Source organism: Oreochromis niloticus, linkage group LG15 (genome assembly GCF_001858045.2).
Source record: "Oreochromis niloticus isolate F11D_XX linkage group LG15, O_niloticus_UMD_NMBU, whole genome shotgun sequence".
In the NCBI taxonomy this organism is placed as follows: Eukaryota; Metazoa; Chordata; class Actinopteri; order Cichliformes; family Cichlidae; genus Oreochromis; species Oreochromis niloticus.
Genome location: NC_031980.2, coordinates 10,992,643 through 11,014,820, shown reverse-complemented (window position 1 = coordinate 11,014,820; position 22,178 = coordinate 10,992,643). Strand labels below are relative to the sequence as shown.

The following is a 22,178-nucleotide window of genomic DNA, read 5'->3' as shown; positions in this document are numbered from 1 at the left end:
TTTCAGATCATTCAGTTGACCTTGTAGTCAGAGGTCAAATGTGACGTGATATTTGGATGCAATCTTTGATGTGACGTTTAGAATCCCCACTACTATTTCTTAAATGCTGCCAATACAAAAAAAGGCAAAAGAAATTCAGGCACAGTTTTAAAGATAAAAGACGTTTTATAAAAGTTTGGACTTATTTGATCTTTAAGAAGATGTCAGAGGCCCAAAGAATACCTATGTGTTATCAATACAAATAATGGCAGCAACAAACATGGTTTTAAATAGCTCTATATAGCATCATTATCACTTTGACCTTCAGATCAATCTATTGATGCTTTGGAGATGGTATTGTATTGCATGGTGGATCAAACCGTGACATAGCCTTCACCACTTTTTTGTTTAGGCTTGTCACTTCTTCATTTGCCCTCCACTTGTCCAGTTTCCTCACACTGCACACCAAGTTTTCGGGTAATAGCTCTTTGGGAATCAGCTTGGTGGTTTCAAAGAAGAGACGCGTGGCTGATGTAAGGGATTTTTTAAAAGGATAAATACCTTCCCTTTCAGTCATTTTACGCTCTAAGTGTATTTTGATTTTCTCACTTCTCATGAGATTTCATTGGAAAAGCTTTACTACGGCAAATTCTGACATATTTTTGTTACCATGGCTGATATTGTTTTCTTTCCCTGCAAATGTTACAAATTGGCTGGTGTTGTTTGCTCACATAAAAAGTCAAAGGTTATAACTGACATGGTCCTTCATTTGTGCCTCTTTTCACTCCCTTGCATTTCCAGGCACGCTGATGGAACTGTGAAGTTCTGGGATGCCTCTGCAAGTAGGTTAAGCTCATAAATTACAAATATAGTTTATTTTATTGACTATTTTATTAGCTTTTAAACAGAAAAAGACAAAGGACACTTTGTTTTTTACTCATTCATGTATGCCTGTAAGAGCGTCTCCTTTAGCATAGGCTTCAATGGAGCTGCTGCTCCTGATGTTTTTTCTTTCCTCCTTTCTTTCTAGTAATGCTCCAGGTGCTCTATAAACTCAAAACAGCCAAGATATTTGACAGGAACAGGTCTAAGGAGGACAAGGGCAGCACTGAGGTGCCAGATGAAGACCCCTTTGCCATTCAGATCATGGCCTGGTGCCCCGAGAGCCGGATGCTGTGTGTGGCCGGTGTGTCAGCCAATGTTATCATCTACCGCTTCAGTAAGCTGGAAGTAACTACTGAGGTGGTTCAGGTGGGTAATAGTCTTCAATTTTACCTTTGATCTTCAACTTCCAGGAATTTCATGTTTTTCCTAATCGTCTTTTGTAATATGTCGCTTCCTAACACACAAAAAGGGATTTACATGAAATGCTCTAACCACTCATTTTAATGATGAAAAGCAGATATGGACTGCCCGTCTGCCTGCAGTAAATGCCTGTTGTTCACTGGGTGCATTGTCAGAAATATATTGTAGAGCTGTGGGCTACTCTTTGTTTTGTTGTCGGTCCATCAGTTTGCCTCGGAGGAGAACTAAGTTATGAGATACAAAGTGCTGAAGTGAAACCGAGTGTTAAAAACAATGAAGTGTCCACTGCAGCCACTGTTTGTACTTTTCACACTCCCTTCCCTGATCCTGTCAAAAACAAGATTATCTGCCAAAAAGTGATTGCAGATATTTTTTTTTGTTTCATATACTTTCTTAAAATTGGTAAATAGGCCGTAGTCAACAGGATTTACAAAGCACTGGAGATAAAATGAAGAAATTACCTGTTTTGCAAGTATTTTTATAACTCTGCGTTATTGTACCTACTTGGTTTTTTACATTATAATCTATCTTGTCCTTTTTGACCACTTAGTGTATCTTTATAGAACTTTTATGACATATTTGTTGTACTTTCTGCTGCCTTTTTCTCCAGATTTTGGTTAAAAAAGGACCTTTTAAATCTATATGATTATTCTTACCTGGATAAATAAAGGATATATAAATGTGTCTTTACAGCTTGACAGAAATGTTCTTTCTGGCTCAAAATGATTTCATCGTTCATAATATGTCTGACAAATTATCGGCCAAAAGTCATTTACAACAATACAAATGATGGCAATCACTTTCTGGCATGACATCAGCCCACTCGTCAACCAATCTGCATTTGACCGATGCACAGTGTCATCCCCGTTTGTCTGGCAGTGGTTGGTTGCGTCGCTCCAAAACCCCTCTCCGTAGGCTCTCCGTAAGCAAACTGACACAACTGCGGTATTATAAATTAAGCATCAGATGTTGAGGCATATGCACAACCACATGAACTCAAAGATCTGCCTAGTCAAAGGCAGTATGGTTACCATGCCAACAGACAGAGCAGTGAACAAGCAAAGCTAGACCATCATTATGACCTGCTTTGATAGCGATGTAAGTGCTAATGGTGGTGTGATGTGAGCGGGTGCTTAATGAAATAAAGAGAAATGCCGTTATTATCTCCATGTATGCTCACAGCTTCTGTATTAGCGTGAAACTGTGCATATATGCTTTGCTGTTTCTGTTGGTTGTGGTAGCAAAGCAATAAAATAGTTTCTAGCATGAGATTATCTTTATAGTCCTGGCAACATATTTCTTGTGAACAGTCATTGCTGAGGTGTTGTTGCAGCAGACTTCGCAGTGTTCACTTGTCAATCAAAGCATGTGGGCAGCACTGTGGCGCGTTTAGCTGATGCCCTTTTTGTGTTCAGCACTGTTTGTCCTAAATGCCCAAATGTTTTGTTCTTCCAAACAAACAGCGAGAAGCAATTATGAATTTATAGACTTCAAGTGCCTTGCTTAAGAGCCTCTTAGTAGCTGTTGGAAGAGATTAAAAATCAGCCACGTTCATGTTTAAAAGCTTTGCAGTTTTCTGTGGGTGAATGACAGTAAGCATTGATGCACGCAGAAGAGAAATGTTAGAGCCCTTTGTCCTAAACGCCACATGCTGTAATGTGGATCAGAACACTATATGCAGCAGTGGCGAGCTGTAATTAGGCGAAACAGCCCGTGTTTGAACAAGGTCAAACACCTCTAAATAACCTTGCAGAAATGAAGGTAGTGGGGAACGAAAACAGGCGGAGAAGAGAAGATCTGAACAAGGGCACTGATCACTCTTCACTCCCACATGTCAGTGGGGCTAATGAGACTGACAGAATGCAAAAGAGAGGAGCTGATGAGTTTGCGTTTGTATCGGTGTGTGTGAATCTAGAAGTGTGTACATGTGTGTGTCTGCGAAGGCGCGGGTTGCAAAGGGGTAGCCTGAAGGAGGACTCAGAAGGAATGAAACATCGCAGTATTGGAGGACCTCTAAGACTCTCAATCTTCCCACACAAACATCAAACACCTCCTTATCATCAAAGTGACTCTGCGATCGCATATGAAAGCCATTTACCGACACACTCATCATCTCCTGAGGAATTATTGTTTACAAGAATGTAGAAGAGGAAGTTTCATGATGTTCCTCGTTTATAATGTGTATGTTAATATGTGCACCTGTGTGTGTATGTCCTCTCATCCAGTTACTAGAGGTGCGAATGCAGTACGAGCTGAATGACATAGAGTCTCCAGATGGCGGGGGTGAACAGACATCAGCGCTCCCGACGCCCGGTGCCTCTCCTCAGACAAGCGGCCCACCTTCACACCCTTCCACCAGCAGCAACAACTCTGATGGAGGCAACATACCCTGCCTCAAGTATGAAACACACACACACATATATAACTATATGGAGAGGGAGAGAGAAGCACTCGCATGAACTCTCATAAGCTGCAGGAGCACTTGCACACATGCTCATGCACACAAGAGTCTTGCCTTTTGCCTCAAGCACACTCGAAGCATTCTCAGCCACAGCCTCCCCAACATTCCCCTGCAGCCACTCAATACACAACAGCTTCACAACCGCAGCTGCACCCCTCGTCATTCTTTTTATGAAACCTTTTTTTTGTCTATTGCTCCCTTTCATCCACAGAGTGCGCAGTACTCCATTGAAGCAGTCTCCAGGTTACCAGGTAGATTTGGTGGTCCAGTTAGTGTGGGTGAGTGGAGAGCCTCCTCAGCAGATCACAAGTCTGGCCCTCAATTCCTCCTACGGCCTGTAAGTACACGCAAGCCTTGGCTGAAACTAGAAGTATTCTCTGGGACTTTGCTGGGATTTATGCTATTTATGTTAAGACGCTTAATCTGAAGTTAAAAAGCAACATTAGCAAAGTTAGCGCAAATCAAATTGCAGGCAAAATCGTCACAGATACTGGTGCTGTTCAAGAAGTTAATACTCAAGTCCTGGTGACACTGTTCAGCAGCTATGGAAGAGATTCCACCTGATTTTGGACTTTGACTACAATGTTTACGGATTCCAAAACGAAATCAAATCTCCTAACTGTAACTTTTCATTATTCTTGTTTTAAAAACTTTTACCCCTCCTTTTCTTCCCACTTCTTCTTTGACTTTGTCGCCAATCCCCAGAGTGGTATTTGGCAACAGTAACGGTCTGGCAGTGGTGGACTACATCCAGAAGACAGTAGTCCTCAACTTGGGGACGGTCGAGCTTTATGGCTCTAATGACCCCTACCAGAGACAGCCCCGGTCGCCAAGAAAGACGCGACAGCCTTCTGGAGGTAATAAAAAGAGAGAAGATGGAAGCCAGAAAGAAAAACATTTTATTCTTTTTTCTGAGCATGACAGCTTTTTTTTTTGCCAGAACAGCTCACCCCACAGTTCTTTAGTTCTCGTTCTAAACTGTAAACTGATGCAAATATGAGAATGAATAAAGTGACGACACGCTTTGAATCCACAATGATGCTCTCTTTCTTCCTTAGTCTACAATGCTGACGCATGATTGAGCGATGACAACCAAATACTCGCTCTCTCTTTGTGCTTCGATTGACTTTCTCTCTTTGTTTAGCCGCCTCTCTCTTTCTCTTTGCCTCTCATTCACATACCCACTCTCTCACAGCCCATCCCTTTTCCACGCATCCCTTCCTTTTTACTGTTGTCTACCACGGACAGCGAACGGTATCCTTTCCAGTAAGGACACACTGCCACCATGTGTCAGAAAACAGCAGTGCATGTTTTGATACTGCCGCAACGTCACGACAGTCTCCTGTCCATACTTGAGCAAAAGTTTGATTGATTAATTTAGCAAAGTGTGTCCACGTGGGTTGAGAGACTTCTTTTTTATGTGTGCTGTATGCAAAGCAACCACACATGCAAGTACAGACTCAAAGTACTGTATGTGTAAACATCCGAATGTTCACAAAAAGGCTCACATTAAATACTCGCAGAGCATCTGGTGTCACTAACTGGTGAGCAGTGGGCCGGCACTTGTCAGTGCTTGGCAAGTGTGAGCAGTAATCAGGCATCCAGCTGTGTTGCTCTGCCAACAGGGACTTCTGTCTGCTTGGCTTTCTGCCTCACGGAACAATGTCACACACAAATAAACACACTTATAACTCAAACATGCGTGCAGGGAAGGGAGGAAGTAGCATTTAAAACTGGATAAAGAAAACTAGAGACCTTCTTGATGGTCTCTGACAGATGGCGGATGAGACTGCACATAGGTCCAAAATACGTGCTGTGATCCTAAACACTAAAATATAAAGTTAAAGAAACATATTTATTATGGATACACAGAGCGAACAGCCAAGATTTTCTTTGAGAATCCACCTGATTTTTGTTTTAATTATGTGATCTCTCATACAGGTCTTTGTGACATCAATGAAGGCTCAGCTACATCGGAGGACCGCTGCAAGTCGCCTACTTCAGGTAACATATCTTTCAGCTTGTCATTGAAAGAGAGGAGTGGTGAATATAGCAGAAATAACGGCCAAACAGTAAACCAGTCAGAAATATACTTAGAAAACCACTTGTGTGTGCTGGGAGGAAGATTAATGTTTCAAAAGAGCCTTTACGGTTAATACTGTTGTAATGAAGTTGTTGCTCATCAAACTTGAACTCTAGAAGTTTCTTCTTTTTTGAGTCACTCAAGTGTCTGGCTTCATTCAACCTCTTTCTTTAAAAATGCACTGTTTCAGTTAAATATTGTACATTTATGGATTTATAATAGTTTTGCCATATGTCCATGCTTTTTTTTTTACCACTTTGCAGAGTTGAAAAAAGGGGAATACGTCATTTATAATCTCACCCTGTATTCTGAAAAACTGGGTTACATAGGCTGTAAATGCATCCGGGGACTGATGGTAATTCACTGAGGCTGCTCGAAATTATGGGTAAACCAAACTCTGCATTCTGGTAGAGAAACATATTCATTTACATGAATATTAGTAGGAAAAAGGGCTTCACATATTCCGTAGCACTGAAATTCCATGCTTTTTGATACTCACACATATATTGCATGCCAGGATTCTGATTATTTTTAACTTGGATTTTGATTAGGGTGCTTCTTTCAACATTTCCCTGTGTCCGGATGCAGTGTATTGAAGCAGATTCGTCTAAATGTATTGCCAAATTAAGCAGTTTTTGTGTGTATATCACATTTAGACAGCAAACCCAATAGAATGTACTAGAAGAAAAACATAATCCACTTTATGCTGCACTATCCTACCTCTGATTTTAAATATTCAGCCTTTTGATGATCTACTGCTTTGTGATATGCAGGAATAAGATGCCCTGCTGCTCTTTTACTTGCTTCCATCTTAATCTGCGTCATTAGTATTTCATTTGAAGGTGCTTGAAGAGAGAACAGCCTAGGTTTATCTCATTATGGGTAACTTGGCATTACCATGATGAAAATAAGGAGCTTTTTAAAAAGGTCAGACAGAAAACAAATCACAGAGTCTGCTTGCTGCTGTTTTCAGGTATGATGGCTGCCCCAGTCTCTGTGTCTGGTGCCACCAGACTGTAATCTGATACATCTGTCTGCTTTGCTATACTCATGGGACAGGGAGAGAAAAGGAGTGCTTTTCTACAAAACTCTCTTTGTAATCTAGGTTTTAAGTGTGAGCCAGTTTGTTTTAGATTTTTGTTTATTTTCTCTCTCTGTCTCTCTTTTCTTTGAGTATTTTTGGTATGAATTCTGCAGAGGAATAATGTAACGTTTGTAGTATGGCTTGTTTTAGACTTAAATACAGTATAAATGTGGATGGCCTGGCTTGATTTATTTCCCAGTACTTTACATTGTACGTGAATAATTTACATCAGATGACAGGATGTCTTAGTGAAATCAGTGTTCCTTCAAAAAGAAAGGTGCCATTGACATAACAAGCCATTTTCTGCTCAGAACAAGTAAGCACATCTGTGTTTGTTTGATTATTTCTTTGTTTTAACTATGCTTGGCAGTAAATCTTGGAAAGCCTGTTTATTTCCCCTTAATTGGTGCCACATTTGTAAGGAAAATGCATTTGTGGGTTTAGCAGCAGAGTATGGGTTGTGCCACATTTGACTGATCTGGATAGAGCCACAGGGCAACTTTAAGCTGGTGTTCCATAAAACCAACCATTTTGGGTGAGCCTTAGTACAATCTCCAAATTGAAGGCCAACATCCATATAATGGGGGATTTCCAAATGCATTTTCCTTACAAATGTGGCACCAATTAAGGGTAAAAAAAAATCTGCCTCTCCAAGATTTATTGCCAAGAAGCATTGTTACAACAAAGAAATAATTGACCAAATAAATATCTACTCACTTTTTGTGCTAATACACACACGCACTGGGGTAGTGGGGTAAAAATTGGTGTTTTTCTAACTGCGCATTTACTCTATTTTACTCCTCCCTCCTCCCCAACACCCTCAAAAGTCTTGATGTCAAACAGCAATCTACACCAATTCTACAATGGAGGTGGTAGAGGAGGTAAGATTGGGCAAAAATGTCTATCAGAGGCTGTTTAGGCAGGAAAAAACGTGGTCTCGATTTGGTGCCCCTGTTTCGTTTCCGTTTTTTTCTTTTTGTGGAGAAAGTGTCTCTGTCTTCCTTTGTCCATACTCACCACAGTGGGAAGAACTAAAGTAGAGAACAGAGAGCTGACGTTCCTCTATACTCCTGGGTTAGCTTCTATTCAACTATCTTTGAGGTCACTTTGTATTTTAACATAAATGAGTATTCTTCGTTTGAAATGACAAGATGCTCATATTTGATATTTGAGCACAGAAGAGTAATATAAGAAAACTATATTCTAAGGATTCAGAGCTTGTGAAGCAAAAGCTTACCTGGAAGGACGGTGGGACTGCAGTTTTCTTGAGACACCTTACTTGTCAAATATTCTGTACATATTGCATGCTACATGTATGTAGCACGAGTGTCATATTGTAAATGTGCCTGCATCTGATACTTGTCCCAACTGATTGTACGAAGTTTGATGATACCATTGAACAGAGAGCAACTCGTCTGTCTGATTTTGTCTTTGTCCAACTTCAGTGTGTGTTGATAAAACTTTATAAAAGTACATTTAAACTAAGTGAGCAAGTCAAAAAAGAGGATTAGCAACGGAAGGATTCAGTATCTCATACAAGTGACAGTGAGTAAGTACAATATCCACACCGATCAGCGACAGCATTAAAACCACCTGCACAAATTTCTTTTGGTCGTTGTGATGACATAGCAGCCCTGACTCTTTGGTGTCTCACATTTTGACAATGGAGCCCTCTGTTGATCAGGCTTACTCAGGCACATCCCATGGGTATTGGGAGTTCAACATCTTGGGCTCATTGACATGTTCCTTGAGCTATTCCTGATCACTTTTTGCACTTCTGGGGAGGCCTCTGCCTTTCAGGATCGCTGTTGCCATGTCCAATACGCTTGCTTTCCAGCATAGTGTAGGTAGGGTAGGGTAGGTGGGTGAAACATGCCAAAGTAACGTCCACGTGAACATCAGGAGGCAAAGTTTGGGGATTGCTGTCGTCGTGTCCGATATACTTGGTCTCTAGCAATGTGAAGGTGGGTGAAACATGCCAAAGTAACGTCCACGTGACTATCGAGAGCCAGCTTTTCAGAGTATAAGATAATTGTTGTTAACAACTTCTCTCGTAAATAGTTTTAATGTTGTGGCTGCTTTGTTTGTGCTGGATTTTTCGTCTTTGCTTAGTCTGGTCCGGAAACTGATGTTGTCCTCCTGAGCCCTTTTAACACCTGATTATTCACAGTGCAATACTTTTACAATATCCCCAAAACCCACATAGGTGATTTCAGTATTTTAGTTTTGATTAAAAAAAATCTTGATAAAGTCAATTAAATTCCCCCAATTTCCAGCATACTGTACTAAACAGAAATCAGATCATCTGGATCGCATATGCAAATTTAGGGCTCTAAAAGTTTGTCTACACCTTCATAAGTACCGTAGATGGGCAACAGCAAGATTTTATATGTCCTCCACTTACCTTAAAAAATAAAACAGAAGCATGTACACTAATGAAAAAAGCCTAAAATAATCAAATTAAACTCAACCCAGTTTGAGCTTGAAGGTATTACGAATGTTGCAGTTTTCTTAAAGGAACTTGTATGGATTTCTTTATGTATGGTTTCTGACAGTTTAAATTGCAAGACAGTCATAACTCTATTACTTGAATGTCTCATTTTATCGTCTTTCTCCTTCTTTTTCCTACAGACAGAGAAAATAATATTTAGGACTTTCATTCACTGCTATTTATATTCACTTTTCTGATAGATGGAATGCTTTACAAACTAGTACTGAAAGTATATAACCGGCAGCAGGTTTAACCATCCTTTTCACTATGTTTTCTTCCATCTCTGGTTCATTTTTTGTTTCTTGTTAGTTCCTTCTTCTTGCTGCATGCTCCTTTGGCATGAAGGTCCTGAATGGCCGTGCAGTTTTGACGTGTGTCTTACCTGTCCTGTCTTTCAGGGCATTGTGCAAACAGACGTCACACCTCTTTTGTTTAGTCTGTAACAGCATGCCTCTGTGATACAGAGGGTCGTCTCTTAATCCTTATGCAATGTCTCCTCCTGTCTGAAGCATTTTGGCTCTCCTATTCTATAAAACAATCCCTTGGCACTTGTTCAACAGTCTTCTGTCATTTTGGTGTATTTCAGGTGTGTGCACAGTCCTAGTCCAATGCTAGATTAACTAGCTTTGCATGGCATCGTGTGTTAGCTTAGACATGTGTTTGTAAAGAGGGATGTTCTCTTTTTTCCAGCAAAGATGTCACGGAAATTAAGCTTGCCTACTGAGCTAAAGCCAGACTTGGGTAAGCCTTGACTTCGTGTCTCCAAACAATTTGTATGAAATGCAATATACTTTTCTCACTCTGACTGGACTCCATCACTTTACATTAGTCCAGTTTTTTTCTGGTTATTAGTCTCAAAATTGGCAAGCTGTGCGACTGTTCTCTTGAGTTTGCATGCATCAAAAGTAGCACTGATCTGAAGTGAATTAAAATGATTGAACTCAATCAAATTGTTGGAAATGAACCCTTGCTCACGCTTCTTTTGACCATGGTGGGGGTTAAATCAGAGGTCAGTGGTGCTAAGCTAAACTTTTTACACCGCATCTCACTCTAAAGCTTTGTGTAACTTTTGCAGCTTTTCTTTTCTCTTGTGTGTTTTTCATGTCTTTCTTTTCTCTGTCTGATTGGTCCTTCAAAAAAAAAAAATATATACATATATATATAATATCAATACAACTTTTTTTCTGTACAACTTTCTTCCCAAACACCAGAAATATTAGATGGAATATTGTTAGGTTTCATGGGTTTAAAATAAGATAAGCAAGTGCCAAGATATTCACCTGTATGCTTGTTTAATGAACTCAGTGTTATGCACATTTAACTTTCCTAATGTGCCAAACAGCTGGTTTATTTTATAGTAATAAAATTGTGTTAAATTGATGTCTCTTGTATAATGTAAGGGAACTGCAGTGATGTTAAATCATCATCAAATAGGTCTTAAATGATGCTGCTCTGTTAAAAAAAGGCAATTAAACTTATGAGATCTGTTTTTCCTAGAAAGACAAGTCCACCAACTGTTTACTTTTATTTTGTCACTAGCTGTTAAAGGTGCGATTAGAGTTTCTTTCTCACCATTTCCAGTATCTACATTATCAGCACTAAAAACAATCATTTATAAACAAATAAAAATGCTATTGCTGGTATGCCTTGAATTTGCTTTAAAAAGTGTAAATCCATTTGCATTTAACTTCCAAACTCTTTCTTTTAAGGCAGTACGAAGCTTTTGATTGTTATGTTTCTTTTCTTTCTTTTTTTTTTAAGCATATTTTGTGCCCACTCTTCCATTGTCTGTCTTGCAATAATACTTTTTTGCAGGTGCTTTACCTCTCTGTTTTTTTCTCCTTACTGTCCTCCTGTCTGTATGCCCGCCGCGGGGTGCCAACCCATTAGACCACCGGGACAACTCTTTCAGCCGCTCACGCTCATCCAGTGTCACCAGCATCGATAAGGAAGCACGAGAGGCCATCAGCTCATTCCACTTCTGTGAGACTTTCGCTCGGAAGGGGGACAGCGCTTTGACACCCTGCCTGTATGTGGGCACCTCCCTGGGAACTGTCCTGGTTCTGGCTCTCACATTGCCACCTGCTGGAGAGCAACGGCAACTGCAGCCAGTTATCCTTTCACCTGCTGGTGGGTAAAGCAATCTCAGATGGGAGGGAGAAATGGAAATTAGAGTGTAGGAGGGTTTTTTTAAACGGCAATAAAGACCAAACTATCATTTGGCAACCCACTCTGTAAATTTTAAAGAAAAACATAACACAATGATTTTTAAATACTCTTATGTTTAAGTGGAAATGGAGCAAAAAAGGTACACATAAATACAATATGACCAATTTTGTCCTCTACTTGTCCTCTACTAAACTGCAGGAGTGTCTTGAAGACATAAAGAATATGAAGGCCTTGATAACTTGCAATTTCCTATCTCTATATTCAGTCAAAACTTTAGTTTTTGTATTTAAAATTTTCAGGCAGACAGTGTCTAACTTGATACTTATATTGAATGGCATTATCTCGGCGTCCATTACTGAACTTTGGAGTCATTTTTCACCAGGACACACTAAGCATTTCCAAAATGCAGCAGTACTCTGGAAAATATAATGTTCCAACAGTTTTTTTCCTCCTGTTCACCAGGTATGTTGGTACGGCTGAAGGGAAGCATCTTGCGGATGGCCTTTATAGACTCCACGGGTTCTCAGCTGCCATCTGCATATGAGCCTTGGTATGAACCCAACGTTACAGCAGACGGTGAAGAAAGAGAAAAAGTCCGTAAGCGCCGGCCCGTCTCAGTGTCCCCTTCCACCTCCCAGGACCTCAATGAGAGCCAATATGCTGTAGTGTGTTCAGAGAAACAGGCCAAAGTCATTGCCCTCCCTTCCCAGACCTGCATCTATAAACACAGTATCACAGAGACCTCCTTCATCTTACGGGCAGATGTGGTGCAGATGAACCAAGGCATGTGCGTGGCTTGTTTCTGTGCCAACGGCCACATCATGACCCTCAGGTAAGGCTACATCTGAGGTCAGCCAATGTTTCAACCAATACATGCAGTTAGAATTAAGAATGTTTGCTCTCCCCTCTATCATGCATGGTATGTCTATATATTCATATTCATGAACTGGAATTGACTTAACAAGAGAAGCAGGAGAGCAAATAATTTTGCTCATATTTGTCCTTGTTGCAAAGACACTCCACACAAAATCCGTAAACTGTGTACAGCAAAAGCTGCCATATGGTCAGGTACAGGTACACAAAAAAATTGGGGTCATAATTTAATTTGGTCGTAATTTGCACCTGTTTATTGAAATCCAGAGGTTTTTTATAGTATACAGACTTTAATTTTAAAGTTCAGATTTTTTACTTAGAATCTGGACTTCGATTTTAGAAATAACACTTTTTTTCCAGACTGAATCCAGACTGAATTTTCAGAATTTGAACTTTAATCTCAGCATTCTCACTTTTTTTCAGACTTTGGACTTCATTTTTAGAATCAGACTTTGTGTCATAATACAGGCTCTTTCTGGACTATGTTAAAAGCAAGGATAAAGTGCCAAACACCAGGCAATGCTGGACACTATTAGGTGCACTTTGCTTTTACTGGTTTGGAAAAGCGTTTGCCTTCAGAACTTCCTTAATTATTCATGTTCTAGATTCAGCAAGGTGCTGGAAACATTCCATCTTAAGAGGTTTTGGTTTTGGTCCATATTGGAAATAGCATCGCACAGTTTGACCATATTTGTCGGCTACACATTTATGACGATAATCTCTCATTACACCGCTCATTGTCATGTTCAAGAAACTACTGATGACTTGAGCTTTGTGACAGGGTGTGTAATTCTGCTGGAAGGAAACAACAGAAGATGGTTACACTGTGTTCATAAAGAGATGAACATGGTCAGCAGCAATAGTCAGGCAGGCTGTAGCATTTCAGTAATGCTCAGTTGGTACTTAGGGGTCAAAAGTGTGCCAGAAATTATCCCCACACTATTACGCCACCACCATCAGTCTGAAACATTGATATAAAGCAGGATGGATCCGTGCATTCATGTTGTTTATGCCAACATCTGATCCTACCATCCGAATGTCGCAGCAGAAATCAAGACTCGTCAGACCAGGCAACAATTTCCAGTCTTTTATTGTTCAGTATTGGGCTATAAAATATAGCCTTGGTTTTTTTGTTCTTAGCTGACAGGATTGGCATACAGTGTGGTCTTCTGCTACTGTAACCCATCTGCTTCAAGTTCATCATGTTGTACATTCATTTTCTGCATAACTTGTTTATAACCAGAGTTTTTCGTTTTGTTTTTGCAAGTTACTCTTTCCTTCCTGTCAACTCAGATGACTGCTGATCTTGGGTTACTGTCTAGTTTTGTCTGTAAAGCCTAGAGATGGTTGTGTGGCAAAATCTCACTAGATCAGCAGTTTCTGAAATATTCAGACCAGCCAATCTGGCACCTTTTTTTCCCATTCTGATGCTCAGATTGTACCTTAGCAGGTCATGTTGACTGTCTATGGATTTGCTGCACATCTTGGCTGATGAGTTATTTGCCTTAACAAAATAGTGTACCTAACAAAATGGATGTTGAGTGTAAATATTTAGAGTTCAGAGTAGGTCAAAAATGTAACTTTATTGATATTGTTTCTGTGCCTCCCATACAGTGTGCCAGGACTGAGACCGCTCATGGATGTGAACTACCTACCTTTGACAGACATGCGGATAGCCAGGACTTTCTGCTTTACTAACCTGGGTCAGGCCATGTACCTCTGCTCCCCCACTGAGATCCAGAGGATCACTTACAGTCAGGACACTTGTGAAAACCTACAGGTGAATTAGCCTTCTATATACAGCACTACTACATGTTACTATTGCATAACAGTTTAAAATCTCTGAATGGCTTGGAGACACACTTTAGCCAACTAAGTACCTGGCCTATTTTTTATATTAAAATTTTCAGATTAAAATTAACCTTGTCTCTATGGGTAACAGACAGGAAGAATTTTGAAATACCATAATCCTATATTCCTATTGTCATGCCAGAATGGGATTTTAAAAAACTCCCGCCAAACTCCCTCTATCTGATCAAAATTCACTAGGGGGATGCTGAGAGGATGGCAGCATAAGTTTGCAGCTCCTGGTAAAAACTCACAAAAAAAAGCCCTGATGTATTTTTAATCATTAAATTGTGGAATAAATGTCATGAACGGTGGGAGAAGGTCAAGAAGACAGGGGAGCCGGCTAGAGGAGACAACGTAGACATGCCGGAAAACAGCATGCAAGGTGAGCATGTGGAAGGAGAAGGGGCTAGCCACTTCCACTCAGGCTAGAGCTAGCTTGCTATAAGATAAGACTCAAAGAAGCTGCAAAACACTTGGAAGAGATGGAAAGTTGGAACATGGCCACAAAAGATGCATTAATTCAGTCACTCCAACAAAACTGGCTGCCCTAGAAAAATGTATATTGGCCAGTAATGTATATTATCGATGGATCAATAGGCCTAATAGAAGGTTCTGAAGGAAACTCTGTGCTGCAGTTTGTGGAACACTTGTTGAGAGCTGAGCTCTTTCTCCCACCAGACCCTGCTCTGAATATCCAGCGGGCACACAAAGCTCTGACGCCTAAGCCTGGACCAGGAGAAACATTTATATTGTCATACACTCACTTACTGCCTGTGTCATAGCTAATGAACACAAAACATCAATAAATGAATGCAAGGAATGGAGTTAATCCAAAGTAAGCCTAAGTAGTTTGAAACTTGTTTCACACAAGTTGCTTGGTCTGAAATAACTATGGGGAACTGAGTCATCCATGGTGAGAACTATTCTATTTATAACCGTGTCCAGATTTTACTGCAGTGTGTCTCACAAGCTAGGGACTTGTATTGTTGGGGGATATGTCTAGTATATATATATCTTTATCTCTATTTATACATTTTATATATGTATTTATAAAACGTGTTAATATTTCAGGAGATGCTGGGTGAACTTTTCACACCAGTGGAGACACCGGAGGCCCCCAACAGAGGGTTCTTCAAAGGCCTGTTTGGTGGCGGTGCACAGTCGCTGGACAGAGAGGAACTATGTATGCCGAATATCTGTCTGACGATATACATACACTATTTCTGTCCGATATGTACCATCACTTCATGCCTATCTGTCTTTTCTTCATTCGATCAGTTGGTGAAGTAGCAGCTGGAAGGGCATCGCGAAGTCTGGCCCAGCACATCCCTGGCCCAGGTGGCATTGAGGGGATGAAGGGAGCTGCCTCTGGTGTGGTTGGTGATCTGGCACGTGCCCGGATAGCACTAGACGAAAGAGGCCAGAAACTGGGTGAACTGGAGGAGAGGACGGCCGCCATGATGGCCAGTGCAGACTCTTTTTCCAAACACGCCCACGAGGTGAGCAAAAGTGTCAAGAAGGACATCGAGCTTGAAAATTCATACCCACAATTAACAGAGCGACGATGTGAAATCATGAATGCTCACTGTATGTTAGTGCTACTAACAAACAATAAACAATGAAATTAAATGCTTGTGACCAGTCTTGACCCTCCATAAAATATTTTACACAGCAAAGCAGTTACTGTGAAATATTGCATGCAATACCTGACACTATTTAGCCAGTAGAGGGCAGCATGTAACCATGAAACTTTCACTGTACTGTAGCTAAGAAGCTTACTCAAATTGTAGATTGTTTTCAGAATGGAAACGGTTTCTAAAATTATGTGAGGGCCCCTGTTCTCTACAGTGTTTGACTGACCAAGTAAACAAAATTCAAAATCAAAGCAAATTCATATACATTCAGTCATAAAATGAACTTTAGCAACAGCGAATGGAAGTGGTTTTAGAGAGAGATGTGATGGTTTTGTGGTACTGCCTGATCATTTGGACCATGTTTGATTGGCTACATGTTCTTTGTTTCCAGATGATGCTGAAGTGCAAAGACAAAAAGTGGTACCAGTTCTGATTGGTGGAAGGGGTGGAGTAGAGCTCTGTGGACACCATTGTCTGATTGACCTCCCTCATCTGGCTCATCTGGACTCACCGTGACCCCTACCCATCTGTCTGTCCCTTCATCCGTCCCTCCAAGCCTTCTTCACTGAGACACTTGGGGATTTTCTTCCCTAGCACAATGATGAAACACTGTACTTACCTCAGTCTTGGGGTGGAACTGAGGGGTAGACAGGAGAGGAAGACGACCTCAGAGGGAATAACTTAATAAATGGTGTCTTCTTTTTATGTTCTTGTCTCATTGTTTATCTCTGTTCAGCCTCTCCTCTGAGGTAGCTGACTGGCCCATACACCTGAAGATTCTTCACTCTCATTTGCCAAAATGTTCTTTACTGTTGTCTCTACTCTGTACCCTCGTGGCCAATATTCAAACTGGCTAAAAAAAAAAAAAGACAAATGTGTAATGAAGAAGCAAAGACTTCAAAAAGTTATTAAAATGTAAAAAAAAAAAAAGTAAATACATCATTATATATACATAGATCTAATAAATGTGCAATGCCGTATCCACTTCCAAGTGACAAGTACAAAACAAAGGGATAACTCATCGAGGAGATGGAAGCGGGGCGCGAGGGCCGAAGGAGGCGCCGTTGGAGAGGTATAAGAAGTGCTGCGATAGCGATGTCTCCTCTATGCAGATAGTCGCAGGGATAACTCATTCGGAAGTACACTGGATAGTTCATCATCTTGCTCAATCTCTAGACTCACCTCTGTATTTGACAAACTTTCATATCGTTACCGTGTGTGTGGGTGCGTGCGTGAGGACGTATGTGCGTGTGTGAATTTCTTTTCTTGCCATTCCTCTATTTGTTATTTGTTGGGTTATTTGCTCCGTCTGTATTATGATCATTATTATTATTAGTAATATTATTGGAAAATCTCTTATTTTTCTATTGTTGTGAAAGTGGATGATATTTAATTTGTTGAAAAAGAAAATACATTTTGTGACTTTTGTCTAACAACTGAAATTAATTTCTCCTTATGATAAGGGCTGGAATCTATAAGGAGGGCAAGGATATAAAAGGCATATTTAGGACTCAGTAACATGGTGACATCAGCTTTTCTTTTTTTTTATTCTAAAAGAGAGCATGTATGAGCCACACACATTTATTCCTTTACTGAAAATATCATTTAATCACTTATCAGATGCAATGTGAGCTGCCTCCCACTCGCTCGCTCTCTCTCCGATGTCACGAGCTCGGTGGTTTGATGAGATCAGCGTTAAATACACAAATAGCCAAGCCAGTATCAGTATGGGATGATATACATTGCAAGCATAAATCCTAACAGTAATCATACAGGTGGGATAAAAACAAGAAAATGGCTGAGTAATCTTTCAAAGGGACATATTCGAAACTTTTTTTCCCGTATTTTTTTTTGTTATTTTCTTTGTTTTGCTGACAGTTGTCTGTACGTGTGATTCCTTTTAATATTTACTTACTGAGGTGGAGGAGACAGCTGTGTTTGGTGTTACCCTCATTATTATCTTGTTTCTATTTTCCATGTTTGGAGTCGAACTCAAATGTGATGTATCTGTCTACCGGGCTTTTAACCTTTATTTGTATATAAGTAAATAGTTTGACAATCTAACTGGGAAGGAAATGCCGAGGTTGCTCAGGCAACAAAAGAGGAGACAGGCCATATTTTTTTCTGACGCCAAAGAATTGCTTTACCTTTCCCATTGCGTTGTCCCATAGCATTTGGCCATGAGTCTGGAAACCACACAGTACATGTGAATATGTGTTATCCAGTACAGCTTCACCCAGTGCAGGCCCAGGATCTGGGCAGTTTAGATATATCACCTTTGTCACTTTTCAGGGTTCAGAAAATAGAAAGTCGAGAAGGAACTCAGCCATTTATAACACGATGGATCATAAAATCACTATCATTCCACCACACCTCAAATGATATTTATGGTATTCATCTGTGTGAATGCGTGTATTTGTACATCTTCTCTGTCTGTATGTAAGGTTATGTTCATGTAAATGAAGTGATATGATTTATAATATTTTGTTCCGGTTGTTTACTCATTGCTGGTGATGTCCTAGTTCAGGTAAGTGTGGACAAACTCAAACCACCAATAAAGTTAAAAAAAAAAAGAGGACAAGGATAAGATAATGTGTGATAATATGTGAGGATGACCTCTAAATTTTGGTTTAATTTAAAAATCCTTCACTTGTCCTCTGTATTCTCTCCATTGGTTGCACAGCTACAGATGTGGCCTCCTGTGTTTCAGTAAGCATTGTGGTGTGAATGTTGGCTGGTTGGTCTATCTTTCGCCCCTAAGCTTAAAAAGAGAGACAAAACAAAGTACTTCAGGAAAAATTGCTTGTTTTAGCTACAAGTCAGCCCCCCCACCAATATCCGTTTGATGTCTTTCCCTTTAACCCAGCTGTTATTTCTTTGAATGTTATACTTGTTTTCCGATCTTTGAGTGAATTTGATTTTTCAGCCCATGTACTACAGTATGCAGTATTCCTACCTGATATGATCCACACTCAATAAGAGGGAGTCCTGTCTATCTGCCATATGCCATCTTCTGTCCTCGATTCAACAGTTATCAGTGGGTTGCAGTATTTTTCTCATTGTAGCCAATTTTCTTGTACAGTTTTATGCAACTTTCACATGGATGTTTATGACTTTATCTGCTGCCACAAAAATTTAGAAATTCTGTAGATAGAGATTACTGTGCAATGGAAAATAAAAGTCGAAAATGGATTTTTGTCTTCGGTTATTAAACGGTTTCTGTTTAGCAGAAAGAGGAATAAAATGTTGGAGTATCTCAACGACATGCAGGCACACTGCATATTCAGTGAGATACAGTTAGATCATGGAAAACTGGTTTCATCACAATTTTATCCCAACATTAGATGGCAGTAAATACACATGGTTGCCTCAACAAGCAATACTGACTAAATAGGAAAAATGCAAACAGTGAAAGGGCGATCCTACTAGTTATTATTAGCAGGTTTAATGTTTGACAGCATGCAAATAAAATATTAATTTTTACAAAAATAAATGAATTTCATTTATCAGTGAAGCAGAAAACAGTAGTAATGTAGTAATATAGTAGTCTTCCTTGTTTATTAGTTTTTTTATTTATACTCCAAGGCTTCATTTCCTCAAACATCATTGTCCTGTACTGAACACAGCAGATTCCCACATGTGCTCACTCGTGATGCAGACAAGGAGGGTTTATTTATTTATTTATATATTTATCTTGGGGTAATGTACAGGAAGTCACCCCAACTGTGACTTCTGTTAAATATTTTATCTGGCTCTAGAAACACTCTTTATCTCACACAGGGAGACGTTCACTAATATTTACTGTAAATACCTTACAGTTGACCTCTATATTTAGAAACAGACCTCTTGAATCACAGATGCAGTCATCCTAATCCCTATCAAGCTTTCCCTATTATCTGTAAGTTCATACTGTATTTACAAAGGATTACGATGTGGATCAATTACTGTGGAAATCAGAGAGGCTACCAGCTTAGCTTATGATTTCCCGTAAGAGTACAAATTTACAGACTGTATCTCTGCGTTGTCACTTGATGCTTCCGGGCATTATGTGCGACTAAGGTCAGGTAGCCGCAGCTGGAATTAATGTGGACAAAATAGCTCAGAGATGAAACTAGATAAAGCAATTAGGTTAAAGAGTAATATAGTGATAGAATATCTTAAACCGTACCTCTGGAATTGGTAATAAAAGGACAAATGATTTATAAACCAACAAACAAACCTTATTGCAGTTCAGATATTGATTGCTGGCTAGAGGGATAAAGCAGACTGTGATTGAATGTTGCCTTCTTCTAGCTGATTAATGCCCAATCTAACTAAAAGCAGAGACACTATAGTTCAAAAATTGGGAAAAGCAGAGTTTCCTGGAATAATAACAAATGAAGATGCACAACGGACCTATAAACAAATCCATATGTGAAATTTATAATTCCATAAAACATAAATCTCTGGAAAAGATAACTAAATGAATCTAGTACTTTCTCTTGCCCTTTCTCTTCCCCTATATTGAATAGGCTTTATGGCTCTTTCCGTCTTTGCGTAAACAGAATTATCAGACAAAGTGGTGCCATTTTATTACGTAAGAGCGCTTGTGTTTTTCATCACAGATAAGCTTCTGTGGGTGTGAGAGGCTGACAGGTAAATTAAGGGGAGAGTGGGAGAGGGAGACAAAGAGAGGGAAATGTGGTAGGTAAGGAGAAAAAAAACGAGTTGATTTGTTCAATTTGGCTGAAGCCATGAAGAGAAGGTCACTGGGGAGAAATGTTTGTTGTTGCGTACTGTTTGAACTACTGACTGACTGAGATATAGGGTCAGGCAATCCACAGCTAAGCATGCTGCTCAGCAGATGACATGTCCGTGAGACTGTTGCCGTGGTGACTGGAAGCATGAATGACCTGAGCTATGCCTGCACAGCAGGGAGACTCTCAAATTGAGTATTTTGTTCTAAAATATCATCAAAAATGTCATCAATAAACAACCAGTTGTTTAATGATTATTTATCAAGACTGGTTTGTTCAGATAAACGCCCCTTTTAATTGCATTAATCACAAGCTTTTGAAAGTACTTGAAAATATGAAATACTGCAATAGATATATATTTTTTTAACTCTAGTTTTAGTTCAATCATGTTACAATCAGTAGGTATCATGTTCTTGAATGACTGTGCCACCAAACATGTTACATCCCTCAGACAGTTAAGATATTGTTTCATTCTGTTCCAAGTTTTAGTAACATCTGTGAACAGCTACTATGTAACCTCTCAACTTTTTGACTCTTAAGCTTTCACCTTTCAATCTTATGGTTCAACAAAGGTGACATGAACTAAACCGCTGGGCTTCTTAGAGCTTAACTTCTATCACAGCACAAATATGCAGCGCACATACATAAATTCAGTTGCTGATACCGGTGCTTTAAGTTCTCAAAACTATAATCAGCATAAGAAAAAGAAATTTCTAGAAATGGATTCTAAACAAGCAATAAGCCTGAACAGACGTTTTGACAGAAACATTTTCTTACATCCAAAGAAGTAAATTTTTTCATATACATTATGTGCAAAAGACTGGAGGCACCTCGTATGTCTTTATATTTGGCTTTCAAGGAGACAGATTTCCTTGTTATCTTTTTGAATTTGATCTTCAGCAGTAGTTCAACAGGGTTTCTGAACCCATTTAAAAGTTTTTCTTTTGACTTTGACTGCTCTGCTTTTTTACCCACGTTCTCCGATAATCAAAAGCTTAGCAAATCATCAATTTTAAAAGATATCTTTGGTTAGTTACTAGCAGTCTGTCATAAAAGCACACTATATTTTCTTAGTCCAATTTAAAAGAAAAGATTTTGAAAAGCATAACAGTATATCTTCCACCAAGAAGGCGAATCCCAAAGATCAATTAGCCAAAACCTTGACCTATCTCAGCATGGCATGCAATGTATTTTTGAATCTTGAATCTGGAAATCATGTTTTTAATAAATAGAGAAAAGTCCAGCGAGGACAAAGGACCTGAGAGATGCATGAGTTGATCCATCTCATCAGGAATGGTCTCAATGCAAGGGTGGCTGAAAAGCAATGTTTAAAGAAGGAAATGATCTCAAACATATTGCCAATGCAGTAAAAGCATCTGGATAGAAAAACACACAATGGAACACTGTGAGTCATGGATAGGCTTCCCCAGATGGGAGGAACTATTGCTAATCACTGTTTTAAGGAATTAAAAGAATGCTTGACTGAGACAGTTCAGGCTTTATTGAAGAATA

At 39.6% G+C, this 22,178-nt stretch overlaps 1 protein-coding gene across 4 annotated transcripts in view; it reads left to right on the top strand.

Annotated features, from left to right (window-relative positions):
• The window catches only part of stxbp5a (syntaxin binding protein 5a (tomosyn)), a 94,976-nt gene extending 75,854 nt beyond the window's left edge, over positions 1 to 19,122 (top strand). The window contains exons 15-28 of one of the 4 annotated variants that reach the window (XM_005454661.4): positions 781 to 821; positions 1,010 to 1,230; positions 3,510 to 3,682; positions 3,957 to 4,082; positions 4,451 to 4,602; positions 5,687 to 5,749; positions 7,740 to 7,793; positions 10,094 to 10,144; positions 11,252 to 11,533; positions 12,035 to 12,404; positions 14,060 to 14,225; positions 15,368 to 15,479; positions 15,575 to 15,795; positions 16,322 to 19,122. In XM_005454661.4, coding sequence (XP_005454718.1) covers positions 781 to 821; positions 1,010 to 1,230; positions 3,510 to 3,682; positions 3,957 to 4,082; positions 4,451 to 4,602; positions 5,687 to 5,749; positions 7,740 to 7,793; positions 10,094 to 10,144; positions 11,252 to 11,533; positions 12,035 to 12,404; positions 14,060 to 14,225; positions 15,368 to 15,479; positions 15,575 to 15,795; positions 16,322 to 16,363 — 2,074 coding nt within the window. In that variant the 3' untranslated portion in view covers positions 16,364 to 19,122. The remainder of the gene's footprint in view (positions 1 to 780; positions 822 to 1,009; positions 1,231 to 3,509; positions 3,683 to 3,956; positions 4,083 to 4,450; positions 4,603 to 5,686; positions 5,750 to 7,739; positions 7,794 to 10,093; positions 10,145 to 11,251; positions 11,534 to 12,034; positions 12,405 to 14,059; positions 14,226 to 15,367; positions 15,480 to 15,574; positions 15,796 to 16,321) is intronic. The other 3 variants (XM_005454662.4, XM_005454664.4, XM_005454663.4) reach the window with 3 other exon arrangements.
• The last annotated feature ends 3,056 nt before the right edge of the window (positions 19,123 to 22,178 follow it).